The sequence below is a fragment of the Mobula hypostoma genome, chromosome 10, assembly GCF_963921235.1.
Source record: "Mobula hypostoma chromosome 10, sMobHyp1.1, whole genome shotgun sequence".
Lineage (NCBI taxonomy): Eukaryota > Metazoa > Chordata > Chondrichthyes > Myliobatiformes > Myliobatidae > Mobula > Mobula hypostoma.
The window spans coordinates 97,184,320-97,201,438 of NC_086106.1; the positions used below are offsets into that span (position 1 = coordinate 97,184,320).

General features: G+C 41.9%; 1 protein-coding gene across 1 annotated transcript in view; it reads left to right on the plus strand.

Annotated features, from left to right (window-relative positions):
* Positions 1-15,195, plus strand: part of mtmr8 (myotubularin related protein 8) — a 45,869-nt gene extending 30,674 nt beyond the window's left edge. Inside the window, exons 12-14 of the mRNA XM_063060917.1 lie at positions 147-275; positions 11,356-11,482; positions 12,517-15,195. Of these exons, the coding sequence (XP_062916987.1) occupies positions 147-275; positions 11,356-11,482; positions 12,517-12,840 (580 nt within the window). The 3' untranslated portion in view covers positions 12,841-15,195. The remainder of the gene's footprint in view (positions 1-146; positions 276-11,355; positions 11,483-12,516) is intronic.
* Positions 15,196-17,119: the final 1,924 nt, after the last annotated feature.

Here is a 17,119-nt window from a genome sequence, read left to right on the forward strand (position 1 = left end):
CTTGAGAAGAGTAAAATTTGATGTAAAAGCAGTGGCAATTACTAATTCCTCATTGTTACTAGGTGTGATTTAAAAACAATTTAACCATCCCCTTGAATATTATGATTGCTTATATAATTTGGAATACTTTTCTTATAAAAATATAGAATACAAGAAAGGACTCATTCCTTGTGGCCGTTTCTATTGGGAAAGCAATATCTGTACCGGAATCCCCTGTATAAACCCAGTGCAATAAATACGGTGTTAAAGCCCAATACTGCCCCTTTTAATTTCAGGTAAGTGTGAATCTGGAAGTTGAATTCATTTTTTTTGGTTTTGGCTTGGTTATAACTCTTTTGAAAAAGTTCTGTAAAATATTTTTATGACAAGATTTCTTGATGTATAAAGTCATCAGAAATGACAGGCATCAATGCAGAGAGGGAACAGTTAATCCTCAAGATCTCTCAATAGGACTGGGAAAAGTAAAGTAAACAGGATTTTAGATGCAGGGAAGCGTGAGAGGGGAAGGGAGAACAAAGATGGAAATTAGGATAATTTACTGACTAAGGGACAGTGGTGAAAAAGGGTAGTATTGGGGTAAGCAAGTGAACAAGAGGTCTGTCTAGAGGAGGTGTAAATGGGGAAGGTGATTATTTGAAATAATCAAAACAAATTCTGATTCTGGAAATCTCAAAGTGCTGACTACTTTCCTATTTTGCTGTCTGGAAAGTTGTAATGGGCTGGTGGCGTACTTGCTATTGTGACAACAGGAAATGTTGGAAATGCCTAGCAGATCAGCCAACGTTGTAGAGAGAGCATCAGAATTAACACTTCATGTTGATGAGTGGAAGGTCTTCTCAGCAATCCAGCTTTGCTAGTATTTGTATTTCAACCATCTGTAATTTATGCTTTTTGATTAATGGCCCATGAGCTTAAATTGGCCTTTGTTAATAAAATGTTAGAAGACAAAAGCTTGAAGGGGTGGGATAGAGGATTACTCTCCAGTATCTACAAGCTTGGATCATGCTTGTTGTCTGTGTAAAGGAGACCCTGACTCTGCATTTGATCTTCTAAGTCAGGGGTCCCCAACCTTTTTTGCACTGCGGACCGGTTTAATATTGACAATATTCTTGTGGACCGGCCAACCTGGGGGGGGCGGAGGGGGGGGTGAGGTTGCAATCGGACAAGGGGGTAGCAGTCGAATACGTTGTGGTTACCAGGAAAAGACTACAATGACCATGAAGCCTTGCGTGGGCACCAGTGCGCATGCATGTACCTGCCGATTTTTTTTCTGCAAATTGTTTTTGGCGATTCTGTTCGGGGGGGGGGGCAGGTGTTAATCATGACCGGAATATAGGTGATAAGTGGCTAATACACTCAATTTCGTTTCTAAAAGGGTTTATCTAACGAATTTAATATTAAACACACAGCGCATATTTTCCTCGTGTGAATATAGTGCTAAGTCAATTATCAGGGGAGCTTGAAGTAAATGTTGAACGAACTTCCAGTGGAAGTGGTAGAGGCAGGTTTGATATTTTCATTTAAAGAAAAATTGGATAGGTATATGGACAAGAAAGGAATGGAGGGTTATGGGCTGAGTGCAGGTCGGTGGGACTGGGTGAGAGTAGCATTCGGCACAGACTAGAAGGGCCGAGATGGCCTGTTTCCGTGCTGTAATTGTTATATGGTTATATAAGTAAGTCAATAGCATCATAACATTTTAAGTAACATTTGGATAATAAACACACAGCACATATTTTCCCCGTATGAACATATAAAATCATTGGAACACACCAATATTGCTGAATTAGTGGGAGCCCTGGGCTTGTATCCCTGCAATGAGACGGTCCTATCGAGGGGTGATGGGAGACAGCAATACTCGAAGGGGGTTCCTTATGTCCAGTCTATTCCACAATTTAGTTTTCGTTGCATTCATTGCAGAAAAGCCCGCTTCGCAGCGATATGATGTTGAAAATGGAAGCAACGTTTTCAATGCTTTCGTGGCTATCTCAGGATATTTAGCCTTGACTTTGATCCAGTATGCCGGCAGAGATGTTATGTCAAACACTTTTCAGCCTGCCGTTATTTGCAAGCTCGAGGAGTTAATCTCCTTCCCGCACTGACATGGATGACGCGCGGATAATGACTTCGCATGCGTAATGTCTCAACAGTGGGCGTGACAGGGAATGTGGAAAGGTGCCGCTGAGCCCTATCGTCAAATCTTATCGTTTCCACGCGGACTGGTAGCACATGCTTTGCGGCCCGGCACCGGTCCACGGCCCGGTGGTTGGGGACCACTGTTCTAAGTGAACGGGAGCCCAGATTTTAGGTAGTTAATATCGTATATTGAAAGAAGTATAAACAAATCTCAAATAATTAATCTGCGTTTGCATGACTGCATCTCTCGCAACTTCTGCTTCCGAATTCTACCCGCCACCTTCTCTGCTATGCAGAGATGTCTGTAAGCCCAGATTCAGTCTCTGCCACAGGTCCTGGCCTCACTCTCCTCTGTCTGCCATGGACCTCTCTGACATTTCATCTCCACTGGATCCACACCTTCAACTGCTAGTTCTTCAGCTTCATTATGTCCAGGAAGGATCAGCAGATTGCCCATCTTCAGACTGCGGCCCCTGCCGACCCCCACTCGGATATTGACTTGATCGGATGTCTCCAGACTGCTGATCCCGCTGTCTCCAACTCCAGTTCTGATAGCCCTGGACGCTTCCAGATTGCAGGCACCAGCATCGGCAATTCGAGCTCCAACAAATCTGGATGCCTTCAGCAACAAATTACACAGCCTGTAGCTTTGGCTGCAGCCCCGACCTCAGCCGCCTCCACCTCCAGTCTGAGAATTCCCTCGCTCCTGTTGGGCCCCCTGGCTCCCTGTTCCCCCACCACCACTCTCCAACCCCTTCAGGCTCCTCTGTCACCACCCTGCCTTCCCTGAACACCCCAGCCCTCCCATCTCCTCTGATGTCACTATCTCTCCTCTCCCCTCCTCTTCAATCCCTGTGTATCTCTGACCTTTTCTTGGAGGCAGAACGTTTTGTCCTCAGCAAGGGCCTTGTCTTTTCCCCCTCCACCAGCACCTCAGTGAATTCCTCCCCCCTCCCCCGCCCCCCCCCCCACCATGACACCAAGTTCTTCTGTTGCCTCTGTCTCTGAGCCCACTTCTTTGACAAGAATTCCCCACCCCACACCAATGATCCCTTCTGGCTTCAATCCTCCCTCTTCTTGAACACATTGCTCTGGTCCTCTGCCTGCTCTGGAACCGTTCATCTCCAATTGCCAATGGGACATCAATGGGCACAACTTCATTTCCGCAGAAACGCCAACCTCACCATTAAACCTGCAGATAAAGAGGGTGCTGTTGTAGTGTGGCAGACTGACCTCTACCTTGCTGAGGCCAGATGGCAACTCTCAGGCACCTCCTCTTACTTAACCCTTGAGAAGGACCCCACTCTAGACCATCAGGCCACTGTCTGCTGCACCATCATTAACCTTATCAACTCTGGAAATCTCCAGTCCGCTGCCACCAACCCCATAGTTCCCTTACCCTGCATTGTTCATTTCTACTTCCTACTCAAGATCCACAAACCGAACTGTCCGGATGGGTCCATTGTTCCTGCCTGCTCCTGCCCCACTGAACTCATGTCTGCATACCCCATGTCCTTTCCATCCCCGTGGTTCAGTCCCCTCCCACCTATATTGGCAAAACTTCATATGCTCTTGATCTCTTTAACAAATTTACTGGTCCTGATCACGTCATTTTCACCATGGATGTCCAGTCCCATTATATTCCCTATCAAGAAAGCCTTAAATCTCTCCAATTCTTTCTCGACTACAGAACTAACTAGTGCTCCTCCACCACCCTCCTTTGTATGACGGATCTGATCCTCACCCTCAACAATTTCTCCTTTGGCTCCTCCCACTTTCCCAAAATTCAAGAGGTAGCCATGGGTATCTGCATGGCCTCAAGCGATGCCTGCTTTTTTGTAGGCTACGTGGAACAGTTCATGTTCCAAGCCTTCTCTGGTAAAGTTCCCCAACTATTTCTGCGCTACATTGATAACTGAGTAGTGCTGTTTCATGCACCCATGCTGAGCTCATCAGTTTCATCAACTTTGCTTCCAACTTCCACCCTGCCCTAAATTCACTTCCAATTCTGACACCTGTCTTTCTTTTCTCAATCTCTCTGTCACCATCTCTAGAGACAAGCTGTCAACCAAAAGGTTTTATAACGTACTATTTCCCATGCATCTTGACTATACATCTTTCCAATCTGTCTCCTGTAAAATTGCTATTCCCTTTTTTTAAGTTCCTTCGTTTCTGCTGCATTTCTTCCCGGGATGAGGCTTTCCAGGACTTCAGAAATTTTGACTTCTTCCACTCTAAGAAGGGAGGGAAACAAAAGAGAGGAAATTATAGGCCAGTTAGCCTGACCTCAGTAGTTGGGAAAGCACTGGAGTCTGTTATTAAAGATGGGGTTTTGAGGTACTTGGAGACTAATGATAAAATAAATCAAAGTGAGCATGGTTTCTGTAACGGAAAATCCAGCCTAACAGACCTGTTAGAATTCTTCGAGGAAGTAACAAGCAGGGTGGACAAAGGAGAGGCAATGGGTGTCAATTACTTAGATTTTCAGGAGACATTTGATAAGGTGTCTCACAGGAGGCTTCTTAACAAGATAAAATCCTGTGGTGTTACAGGAAAGATACTGGCATGGATAGAGGAATGGCTGACAGGCAAGAGGTAGCGAGTGGGAATAAAGGGGCCCTTTTCTGGTTGGATGCCAGTAACTAGTGCTGTTCCTCAGAGGTCAGTATTGGGACTGCTACTTTTCACATTGTTTGTCAATGATTTAGATAATGGAATTGATGGCTTTGTGGCAAAGTTTGCAGGTACAAAGATAGGTGGAGGAATAGGCAGTGCTGAGGAAGTGATTGAGCAGGACTTAAACAAGTTGGAAAAATAGACAAAAAAGTGGCAGACGGAATGCACAATAATACATTTTGGTAAAAGGAACAATAGTATGGACTATTATCTAAATGGGGAGAAGGTTCAAACATCAGAGGTGCAGAGGGACCAAGTAGTCTTCGTGCAAGACTCCCAGAAGGTTAATTTACATGCTGAGTCTGTGGTAAAGAAGGCAAATGCACTGTTGGCATTTATTTCAAGGGAATAGAATATAAAAACAAGGAGATAATGCTGAAGCTTTATAAAACACTAGTCAGGCTGCACTTAGAATATTGTCATCAGTTTTGGGTCCCATATCTCAGAAAGGATGTATTGTCATTGGAGAGAGTCCAAAGGAGATTCTCGAGGATTATTTTGGGAATGAAGGGGGTTAACATATGAGGAGCATTTGGCAGCTTTGGGCCTGTACTCACTGGAATTTAGAAGAATGTGTGGGGATCACATTGAAACTTACCGAATGTTGGAAGGACTAGATAAGCTGGATATGGAGAGGATGTTCCCTCTGGTGGGGGTATCCAGATCTAGAGGGCACAGCCTCAATACTGAGGGACGACCTTTTAGAACAGAAGTAAGGAGGAATTTTATTCAGCAAAGAGTGGTGAATCTGTGGAATACTCTGCCACAGACTGCAGAGGAGGCGAAGTCCGTGGGTATATTCAAAGCGGAAGAACGTCCTGCAGAAGGTTCTTGGCCCGGAATGTCAACTGTACTTTTTTCCATAGATGCTGCCTGGCTTGCTGAGTTAGTCCAGCATTCTGTGTGTGTTGCTTGGATTTCCAGCATCTGCAAGTTTTCTTTTGTTGTTGATAGATTCAGGATTGGTTGGGGCATCAAGGGAGATGGTGAGAGGGCAGGTGTATGGGGTTGAATGGGATCCGGGAATAGCCATGATTAAATAGCAGAGCGGACTTGATGAGCTGAATGGCATAATCCTGCTCCAGTGTCTTATGGTCTTGTATCCTCCTTCAAAGAACAGGTATTCCCCCTCCTCACCATTGACGCTGACCTCACTCACATCTCCTCCCATTTCCTGGTCATCCGTGCTCACCTCATCTCCCCACTGCCTTAATAGGGATAGAGTTCCTCTTGTCCGTACCTACCACCCCATGATCCTCCACATCCAACGCATTGTTCTCTGCAATTTTCGCCATCTTCAACAGAATTCCACCACCAAACACATCTTTACTTCTCCCCCACAGTCTGCTTTCTGCAAGGATTGCTCCCTGCATGATTCCCTTGGCCAATCATCCCTCCCCATTTATCTCCCTTCTGGCACCTGCCCATTCACCTCCACTCAAGGCCCCAAACAGTCCTTCCAGGTGAGGCAACACTTCACCTGTGAATCTGTTGGCATTGTCTGCTATATCCGGTGCCCACAATGCGGCCCCTTCTACACAGGGGACTGCTCTGTTGAGTACCTCCATTCCATCTGCAAAAATTTCCCGGTGGTCAATCATATCTCCCTTCCTGCTCCAACATGTTGGTCCATGGCCTCTTCTTCTGCCATGATAATGGCTACTCTCAGGTTACAGGAGCAACACCTCATATTCCGTTGTAGTAGCCTCCAACCTGATGACATGAACATCATAGAACATAGAACATAGAATAGTACAGCACAGTACAGGCCTTTCGGTCCACAATGTTGTGCCGACCCTCAAACCCTGCCTCCCATATAAGCCCCCACCTTAAATTCCTCCATATACCTGTCTAGTAGTCTCTTAAATTTCACTAGTGTATCTGCCTCCACCACTGACTCAGGCAGTGCATTCCACACACCAACCACTCTCTGAGTAAAAAACCTTCTTGTAATATCCCCCTTGAACTTCCCACCCCTTACCTTAAATCCATGTCCTCTTGTATTGAGCAGTAGTGCCCTGGGGAAGAGGTGCTGGCTATCCACTCTATCTATTCCTCTTATTATCTTGTACACCTCTATCATGTCTCCTCTCATCCTCCTTCTCTCCAAAGAGTAAAGCCCTAGCTCCCTTAATCTCTGATCATAATGCATACTTTCTAAACCAGGCAGCATCCTGGTAAATCTCCTCTGTACCCTTTCCAATGCTTCCACATCCTTCCTGTAGTGAGATGACCAGAACTGGACACAGTACTCCAAGTGTGGCCTAACCAGAGATTTATAGAGCTACATCATTAAATCGTGACTCTTAAACTCTATCCCTCAACTTATGAAAGCTAACACCCCATATGCTTTCTTAACTACCCTATCCACCTGTGAGGCAACTTTCAGGGATCTGTGGACATGTACCCCGAGATCCCTCTGCTCCTCCACACTACCAAGTATCCTGCCATTTACTTTGTACTTTGCCTTTGAGTTTGTCCTTCCAAAGTGTACCACCTCACACTTCTCCGGGTTGAACTCCATCTGCCACTTCTCAGCCCCCTCCTGCATCCTGTCAATGTCCCTCTGCAATCTTTGACAATCCTCTACACTATCTACAACACCACCAACCTTTGTGTGGGCTGCAAACTTGCCAACCCACCCTTCTACCCCAACATCCAGATCGTTAATAAAAATCACGAAATGTAGAGGTCCCAGAACAGATCCTTGTGGGACACCACTAGTCACAATCCTCCAATCTGAATGTACTCCCTCCACCACCACCCTCTGCCTTCTGCAGGCAAGCCAATTCTGAATCCACCTGGCCAAACTTCCCTGGACCCCATGCCTTCTAACTTTCTGAATAAGCCTACCATGTGGAACCTTGTCAAATGCCTTACTAAAATCCATATAGATCACATCCACTGCACTACCCTCATCTATATGCCTGGTCACCTCCTCAAAGAACTCTATCAGGCTTGTTAGACATGATCTGCCCTTCACAAAGCCATGCTGACTGTCCCTGATCAGACCATGATTCTCTAAATGCCTATAGATCCTATCTCTAAGAATCTTTTCCAGCAGCTTTCCCACCACAGATATAAGGGTCACTGGTCTATAATTACCGGACTATCCCTACTACCTTTTTCGAACAAGGGGATAACATTCGCCTCCCTCCAATCCTCTGGTTCCATTCCCGTGGACAACGAGGACATAAAGATCCTAGCCGGAGGCTCAGTAATCTCTTCTCTCTCCTCATGGAGCAGCCTGGGGAATATTTCGTCAGGCCCCAGGGACTTATCTGTCCTAATGTATTTTAACAACTCCAACACCTCCTCTCCCTTAATATCAACATGCTCCAGAACATCAACCTCACTCATATTGTCCTCACCATCATCAAGTTCCCTCTCATTGGTGAATACTGAAGAGAAGTATTCATTGAGGACCTCGCTGACTTCCACAGCCTCCAGGCACATCTTCCCACCTTCATCCCTAATCAGTCCTACCTTCACTCCTGCATCCTTTTTTTCTTCATATAGTTGAACAATGCCTTGGGGTTTTCCTTTACCCTACTCACCAAGGCCTTCTCATGCCCCCTTCTTGCTCTTCTCAGCCCCTTCTTAAGCTCCTTTCTTGCTTCCCTATATTCCTCAATAGACCCATCTGATCCTTGCTTCCTAAACCTCATGTACGCTGCCTTCTTCCACCTGACTAGATTTTCCACCTCACTTGTCACCCATGGTTCCTTCACCCTACCATTCTTTATCTTCCTCACCGGGACAAATTTATCCCTAACATCCCGCAAGAGATCTCTAAACATCGACCACATGTCCATAGTACATTTCCCTGCAAAAACATCATCCCAATTCATACCCGCAAGTTCTAGCCTCATAATTTGCCTTTCCCCAATTAAAAATTTTCCTGTCCTCTCTGATTCTATCCTTTTCCATGATAATGCTAAAGGCCAGGGAGCGGTGGTCACTGTCCCCCAGATGCTCACCCACTGAGAGATCTGTGACCTGACCCGGTTCATTACCTAGTACTAGATCTAGTATGGCATTCCCCCGGTCGGCCTGTCCACATACTGTGACAGGAATCCGTCCTGGACACACTTAACAAACTCTGCCCCATCTAAACCCTTGGAACTAATCAGGTGCCAATCAATATTAGGGAAGTTAAAGTCACCCATGATAACATCCGTGTTATTTTTGCACCTTTCCAAAATCTGCCTCCCAATCTGCTCCTCTGTATCTCTGCTGCTACCAGGGGGCCTCTAGAATACCCCCAGTAGAGTAACTGCTCCCTTCCTGTTCCTGACTTCCACCCATATTGACTCAAAAGAGGATCCTGCTACATTACGCACCCTTTCTGTAGCTGTAATAGTATCCCTGACCAGTAATGCCACCCCTCCTCCCCTTTTTCTGCCCTCTCTATCCCCTTGAAATCCAGGAATATTGAGAATCCATTCCTGCCCTGGTGCCAGCCAAGTCTCTGTAATGGCCACTACTTCATAATTCCATGTATGTATCCAGCTCTCAGTTCATCACCTTTGTTCCTGATGCTTCTTGCATTGAGGTACACACATTTCAGCCCTTCTACCTTACTGTCTTTACACCATTTATTCTGCTTCTCTTTCCTCAAAGCCTCTCTGTATGTTAGATCTGGCTTTACTCCATGCACTTCTTTCACTGCTCTATCGCTCTGGGTCCCATCCCCCTCGCAAATTAGTTTAAACCCTCCCGAACCATGCTACGTGCAAGGATATTGCTCCCCCTCGAGTTCAGGTGCAACCCATCCAATCGTGTACAGGTCCCACCTTCCCCAGAACAGATTCCAATGATCTAAAAATCTAAAACCCTGCTCCCTGCACCATCTCCTCAGCCACGCATTCAACTGCCATCTCCTCCAATTCTTACCATCACTGTCACGTAGCACTGGCAGCAATCCTGAGGACGCCACCCTTGAGGTCCTGTTCTTCAGCCTTCTGCCTAGTTCCCGAAACTTACACTTCAGGACCTCATCCCTCTTCCTGCCTATGTCGTTGGTCCGAACATGTATCACGACTTCTGGTTGCTTTCCCTCTCGTACCAGGATGTCGTGCACCCGGTCAGAGACATCCCGGACCCTGGCACCCGGGAGGCAACAAACCATCATTTTCTCCTTCCGGTATTTTGATACTTCCCCCTTCTTCTATTCCCCACTCTGGCCTCTTACTACTTCTCTTGGCTATCACCTCCCCCTGGTGCCCCTCCTCCTTCCCTTTCGCCCATGGTCTACACTCCTCTCCTGCCGGATACCTTCTTCAGCCTGTTTCCTTTTCCACTAATCATCTCCCAACTTTTTTATTCTGGCATCTTTCCCCTTCCTTTCCAGTCCCATTGAAGGGCATTGGCCCGAAACATCGGCTGTTTATTCATTTCCTTAGATGTCGCCTGGCCTGCTGAGTTCCTCCAGCATCTGCAGAATCTCTTGTGTTTATAAATAAATCTCTCTTTCCTCTGGGAAGTGTGTTTGGTCACAGATGGTCGGAAGGAGAACAGATGTTGCATGCAAAGGCTCTGTGAAAAGTGGAATGAATTTGATGGGGTTATAAGAGTGAACCAGAGTGTCTCTTGCCTCTGAAGCAACCTCTGATAGGATAGTAGAGAAGAAGATGTGTTAGTGGCAAAATGTAGATGAAGATGATGCCTTGTGTAAAGATAGAAAGTTGGGCTGCGCTTTTTTGTTGATTTTGTTGATTATGACCTGGTCTGTACGAGGAGCGTTAAAAGTAATCTTGTGTAGAAGTAATTGGTGTACAGTTAGCATGGGGACACCAACCAGCCAGTCTTGTGGCTGCCAGAGTTCCCACTGCAAGTAATTCAGGGACCTTTACCTGCAAATGGTTGTAAGAAAACAAAACATTTTAAAACTTAAACTTTTCTCTAAGCCCTTTAGTTCTTGTGAGATTTGTGGGATGAGTGATAGGCCCACACTCAGATACAGGTAGGGCTCAGAGGACTTGGGTGTGGATGTGATCATGTCCTTAAGAGGTGGGCAATGGAGGAGATGTTGATTGGTTGTGGGAGGTAAGAAGGATGAGTAGTGCGTGTGATCATAACCAGCTCTTGGGAAGCAATTTCTTAATATTTAAGAATGCCATTTAAAAGAATATTTCCACCTTGCTTTAGATTAAAAGAATTGATAAATATCTCCCTTTCTTTGTAATGCTTTTAAGCAAACACTGTGAGAATATTCCTCACTATTTACGTGTTTTTAAATTTTCTCCTCTATGGGATAACTAAGACTGGTTGTGGTAAAAAAAAGTCTTGCATTTTTTCATTTGCTGAATCAGAGCATCAGTAAAGTGACTTAACAGCAATTGTCAGTTCCATGTAAAATAATTAGTATTCTTGCTGTCATGCATTTGGAGGGGAAAAGTAATAATTTTGAGATTCCTTTTGTAAGTTTCTGTTTGTTCCATTCTCAGACACTTTGAATTCAGGTGGCATAGTTCTTTTCATTTTTAAAGATGTACATGCAAATTTTTAAAAAATAAACATTCCTCCTGTTCTCCTGTCTAGGTTCTGGTGTGGAATGTATAATCGTTTTGATCGAGGAATGCAACCAAAACAATCAGTTCTAGATTCTCTGCAAACTGCAGCAAAACAAAAAGCCAAGCTAGAAGAAACTGTAGAAGATTTGAATGAGGTAAAAATATTTAAAGTTGCCATGCAGGAGTTCCATAATAAAAAAAAAGTACCGTGTAGTCTGTGAGACCATAAATTTCATATTGCAATCTACTTCCTTCAAGAGAAGAAATTAATGGTTGATGTTTGCACTTGTGATGCAGACGTTTACCTCTGTTGCTTGTGCACAGATTTCCTTCGTGAATCTCATCTATAGTACTTCCTTCTGCATACAGCAGGATTATAAAATCTCCAAGCTCACTCACTGTTGGCAGACTATACAATTGTCTTTATATGGTATATTCCATTGTATTTTTAGTAGGGCATTGTGGCATACCAATCCAACTAATCTTTCTGAGGCGTGGAAACCCTAGGATTAAAGTAATATTCCTACCATTGTGTATGGGGCAGTGTTCACTGAATAGAGTTCACGGAATATTAATAGTAGCAGTCACAATAACCTTTTCATTTTACATTTCAATCTCATTGAGAATCATTGGGGCATGTCTATGAACAACTTCCAAATATCAAGAAAGCTAGTTTCTCTTGAATTTTGTTTTGGTCTTGTGTAGGACCGTTGTCATTGAGAATGCTTATTAATGAATGAGCATTTAAATTTTTGTCAGTCCGTAACTCAGGTCTCCATGATTACACCAGAAGTACAATAGAGTAGTTGGATCCATTTATGTAGCCAATTAAGTTGCTGAGTGTCAAACTCCATGATCTTAGATCTATTATTGCAGCTCTATCCCCTTTGTCCAACGGTTTGAATATAAAATTGACAAACTGGCATTAGTGCTACACACAGAGAACTGGAGGAACTCAGCTGGACAGGCAGCATATATGGAAGGAAATGGATATTCAGCATTTCAGGTCAAGACCTTTCATCTGGAGTCCAACATCCGCTGTTTTTACCTCCAAACATGCTCGTGGTGCTTTCGAGAAATGTGAAAATATATTTTATTATATAAATTATTTAATGTCCTTTTATAATTGATTTAATGTATAGCTGGAGCTGATGTATATACCTTTGTTTTTAAATTTATTTTCACACAGGAACTTCTTCATGTAAATGAATCACACTCTGGTGCTTCTTTTACCTTATCAATGAAGCTTTCAACTGAGGAACACGCTCCCCAGATTCAAGTATTTAATGCTTCTCAGGACGATACAGAAAAAAGTAAAGTTCCACTAGCAAATGGCATGGAGGATTTAGTAGAAACTATTTCTGATGGGAGTGAAGAAAGGGAAAATGTACTGGATTCTTCATTTACGCACGAGTCCACTTCAAATTACACGGACACCCTTTCATTAGTCAAAATGAGCATACAAGGAGATGAAGAACATCACGAAATCTTTCAGGATAAGGTTGAAAAATAGTTACTCATTTTGAAACAAATTGTTTTTGTGTTTGTTCCCAAGCATATTTTGTCTTAATATTTTCATATTATTCTGCAAAAGTGTCAAAAAAGGAAAATGCCAAGAGATAGCTGTGCAATAGAAATATATTCCAGGTTTAGAAAAGGAATCTCGCTGCTTAAATCACAATTTACTTCAGAGAGACAATTTGATCAAAAGCACACTCTTGGTGTTAATACTTATCCATTAGGAGGCCCTGGTGGATATTTGGTGAATGTCCATAATGGATGGGAAATCGTCGTTACTTTGGCCCTGAATTCTTCTGACAAGGCTTCTGAGTTCCTGATATGCCCCTAGTGATGAGGCTCAGATGTTATAATCTGTCCCGTTATTGCAGATGTATTTTATTGTATTTGTCAACTTTTAAAGTTCCAATCTTCGTAAGTAGCTTCATTGTAGTATTTCTGAGTTTTACTACTGAAGAAACCAGCTTTGGATATGGTAAAGCATTTTAGAAACCCAAACTGGCTGCTTTGTATATATTGAGTTTAACCAATATGTTTTCTAAAATTGGAAATTATTAAGTTTTAGATGTAATACTTAATAAACTGATGATGATTGTTTTCCTCTTTAATTATCTTCAGTTTTTCCCCTCAGCTATCTTTCTATTCCAGATCTTTTGATATGGCTTTTCTGCTGTCACCAGCTTTGTGATATATTAGCTAACTAGCTGTTTTTATGTAAACTTGTAAGACAAATTATTCTCCAGTTATATTCAAATCTAATTGTGTTCTTAACATGTCTACAACTTGCATTTCCCATCTAAAGTATAAGAAATAAGAACTTGAGCAGCTGAAGTGTTATCATTAACTAACTGTGAATATCTAGCTTTAGAGATGGTCCCTTGGCTCAGGCCAGCTACAATCTTATCAATGATCTAGTAACTCAGAACAAGAAAGGGAATCTATTCAGGCTTTGGTGTGGAAAGACCCTTATGGGATGTGTCCTTGGGAGTAGCTACAATTCAATTATTTTCACTGAATGCCTTGTGAACAGGTTATACTATCATTCTGCTTATTATGAAAGTTTTCACAATTCTTTCAATGTGATTTGAGATGTTGTCACCTGATACTGCCTGTTGAAAAGTAATTCTGTTGCTATATTTGTTGCACTGTTAGTGCTGATGTCTTATTTCATTTGAGCTTTAGAAATATGAAATCTTTTTCATGAGATATAACAAAAAGTTTATTTTCTAATCATTAAAGAGTTATCATTTGTATTTTTAATGTTGGCTTATTGTTTTCCAGTTTATTCAAATTCTGAACTTTTGTTATTATTTGCTGTGTCTCCAGATTCAGTTATCTAATCTAGTCTAGACTACCCAGTACCACTTCCTAATACCAAACCCAATGCAGTGCCCCGGAAGGTCATTCGGAGTCTATTTTCTTCAATTCTTTTGGGGATTTGTGATCTGCAGAATACTTTGCCAAATTTGCAGTGTTCTTGTCCACTGGTTTTGCTTGCTGTCAGTAGCAGATTTTCTCTTAGGATCCCATCAGAAGCAAATGAGTAAATATTAACTGCAAGTGTCATTAAACTTCAACTTCTCTAAAGCCTTTATTTCATGACCATTTGTCACCCACTTTATTTTTGCAGCAATTTGGTTACTTTCAATATGGATCACACAGTGTGTATTTGTGTAAGACGAGATATTTGTTTCACGCTAACAGAAAGTAGGACACACAAATGAATAATTACTGTGGTTCATATTTAGGAATGCATTTATTTGTTAAACCAGGTTCTGCTCTCCTTGCCTTCTCTGTCAGCTCTCTTGCACCCGATCACATTTCTGAAAGTGAGATAAATTTGCGCTATTGTAACTTTTGTTACAGTGGAGAAGATTTTTTTTAAGTGAGGTTTGATTTGTTCTTTTTGGATCCATACCACAACCATAGGTGGAAAATGGTAGCATTATAGTTAAGTCAATAGAAGATTGGTAAATTGAGCACTTCAGATGAGCTTGAAGCCCACAATGGCAGTGTGGATTGAAATTAAGTAATTAAATAAGATCTATTATTAAAAGTTATTATCAAATTTTCACATGAAGTCCCTTTATGTCCTTAAGGAAATCTTGACAACTGTCCTCAGCGTTGGCTAAATGTGGTTGAAAACACATTGTAATATGGTTAACTGTCCTTTGAAGTGATTTATTAAACTACTCTGTCCAGGGCAATTAGTGCTGGTTGTGAATGCTGGCCTAACCAGTGACACCAATAAATAAAATAAGGAGAAAGGAACTTATTTATTTTGCTAGATTATTTCAATACTTTGGAAACAGTTATAATGTAAGTTAAGAATATAGTAAATATGCAAAAGTAGTCTGAATACAAGAATGTATGGGATGTGTGATTTAGATATGGTTTTACTTATACAGACTTATACACTTATACAGACAAACATTTTGTCAGTTGCACCTTGAAAATCGAAGGAAAACCTGTGAAATACCTGAAAATCTTGTTATAAAATAGCTCCGATTTTCTTTGCTCATTTATTCAAACTACAAACCAGTATTCTGTTTCATATGAATGCAAATATCTGCTTTGGCAATACCTTCAACCAGGGTTTAGGATTCCAGATGAAGTTCATGATCTGTTCGACTGCTGGTGGGGATGAGCCAGATTCTGTACTCATCTGACATACAGACACATTCACTTCCTCAGAGTGCCAAAGGATTTTACAGCATATTACAACCAATCTAGATTAAATAATACAATACAGAAAAGACTTGGAATTAGCCCAAGATCTTGTGCTATTAATGGTTCATTTAGCTATCTATCTTGTCATAGGTACTTCTTTCTTAAGCATTTAATGACTGTGCCACACTTGAATTTTAGTTAGTTTTGAACAGTATTTTTAAAATAAATTAAGGTACCTTGTAAGCAAAATGAAAGTAACCAGAAGAGATTTTAAAGAAAATAATTTCTGAAAATTTTTTCTTATTTGTGCAATACAATATGGATGCAGGACCGTCAGCTCACCCAGTTCATGCCTATCATGGTGCCTACCCAGCCAGTCCCAATATCTTGCATTCAGTCCCTCCACATGCTTCCTATCCAAGTGCTTCTTGAATTATACCATTGTACCTGCCTCAACAACTACTTCTGGCAGCTAGTTGCATATTCTCACCACCCTCTGTGTGGAAAAGTTGACCCTCAGGTTCCTTTTAAAGCATTTGCCTCTCACCCTAAATCTATGCCTCATGGTTAGGGCCACACTTACCCTTGGGGAAAGATTGTTACCATCCACCTTAACTATCCTTCTCATAATCTTAAACATTTCGATTTGGTCATGTCTCATTCTGCATTCCAAGGAATAAAGACTTGGACCAACTGCTGCCTATAACTTGGGCCATCTAATCCTGGCGACATCCTTGAAAACCTTTTAGAGATCATCTTTAGATCAAAATTGATCAGTAAGCTCGTCTATTTCTGCCTAGGAATCAATTTAAAACTGTCAGCTTTCATTTGTAATTAAATTGCAGACCACCATTTCATTTGTGCTGCCTTTGTTGTGTGTCATGTGCCATTGGAGAATTGATGAAGGCTATGACTTGAACTAAAATATTGATGTACAGTGTTTTATCTCAGATCTTCAAGATTGATGTTTTTCCTCTGTTTTATTGTAGAGGTTGATGTTGGATATTATTTAAAAAATGAAACCTTGCTGGTTGCTGTTCAAATGTATCCATTTATTAAGTAAATAAACAAGTGCCCTCTAGGTTTGTACAGCACTTTTCAGATTGGCACATTGAATAATTTAATAACTGGTTCAAAAATGTATGTTTCTATTAGTGCAGTTGGATAATTGTGTTATTTATCTCTAACACAACACTGAAATACCTATCTCACCTGGCATGAATGCTTTGGAATTCATTATTCAGCTATTTTACATTCTTTTTGTCTATACCTTCTTAACTTTAACCTTCTACAAAAGGAGTACGTAATTCTTTTAATTATTAAACTTAATATTCAATTTTGAATACTTTTCAAAAATATTGCCAAATAACATTCAGAAAATAAAATACAAATATTAGGTTGAATTTTGCTATATAGAAATCAAGGTTAGTTGTTTCCTAAGTATCCTAATATCTTTCCAATTTTACCCCATCCTTTCCTTTCCTGTTGATTTCTTGACAGCTTAGATCCAGGAGCACCGGATATCTTCTGCTATCATGAATAAGAATTTGATTTGATACCGGTACAACATCGTTGGTCGAAGGGCCTGTATCATGCTGTAATCT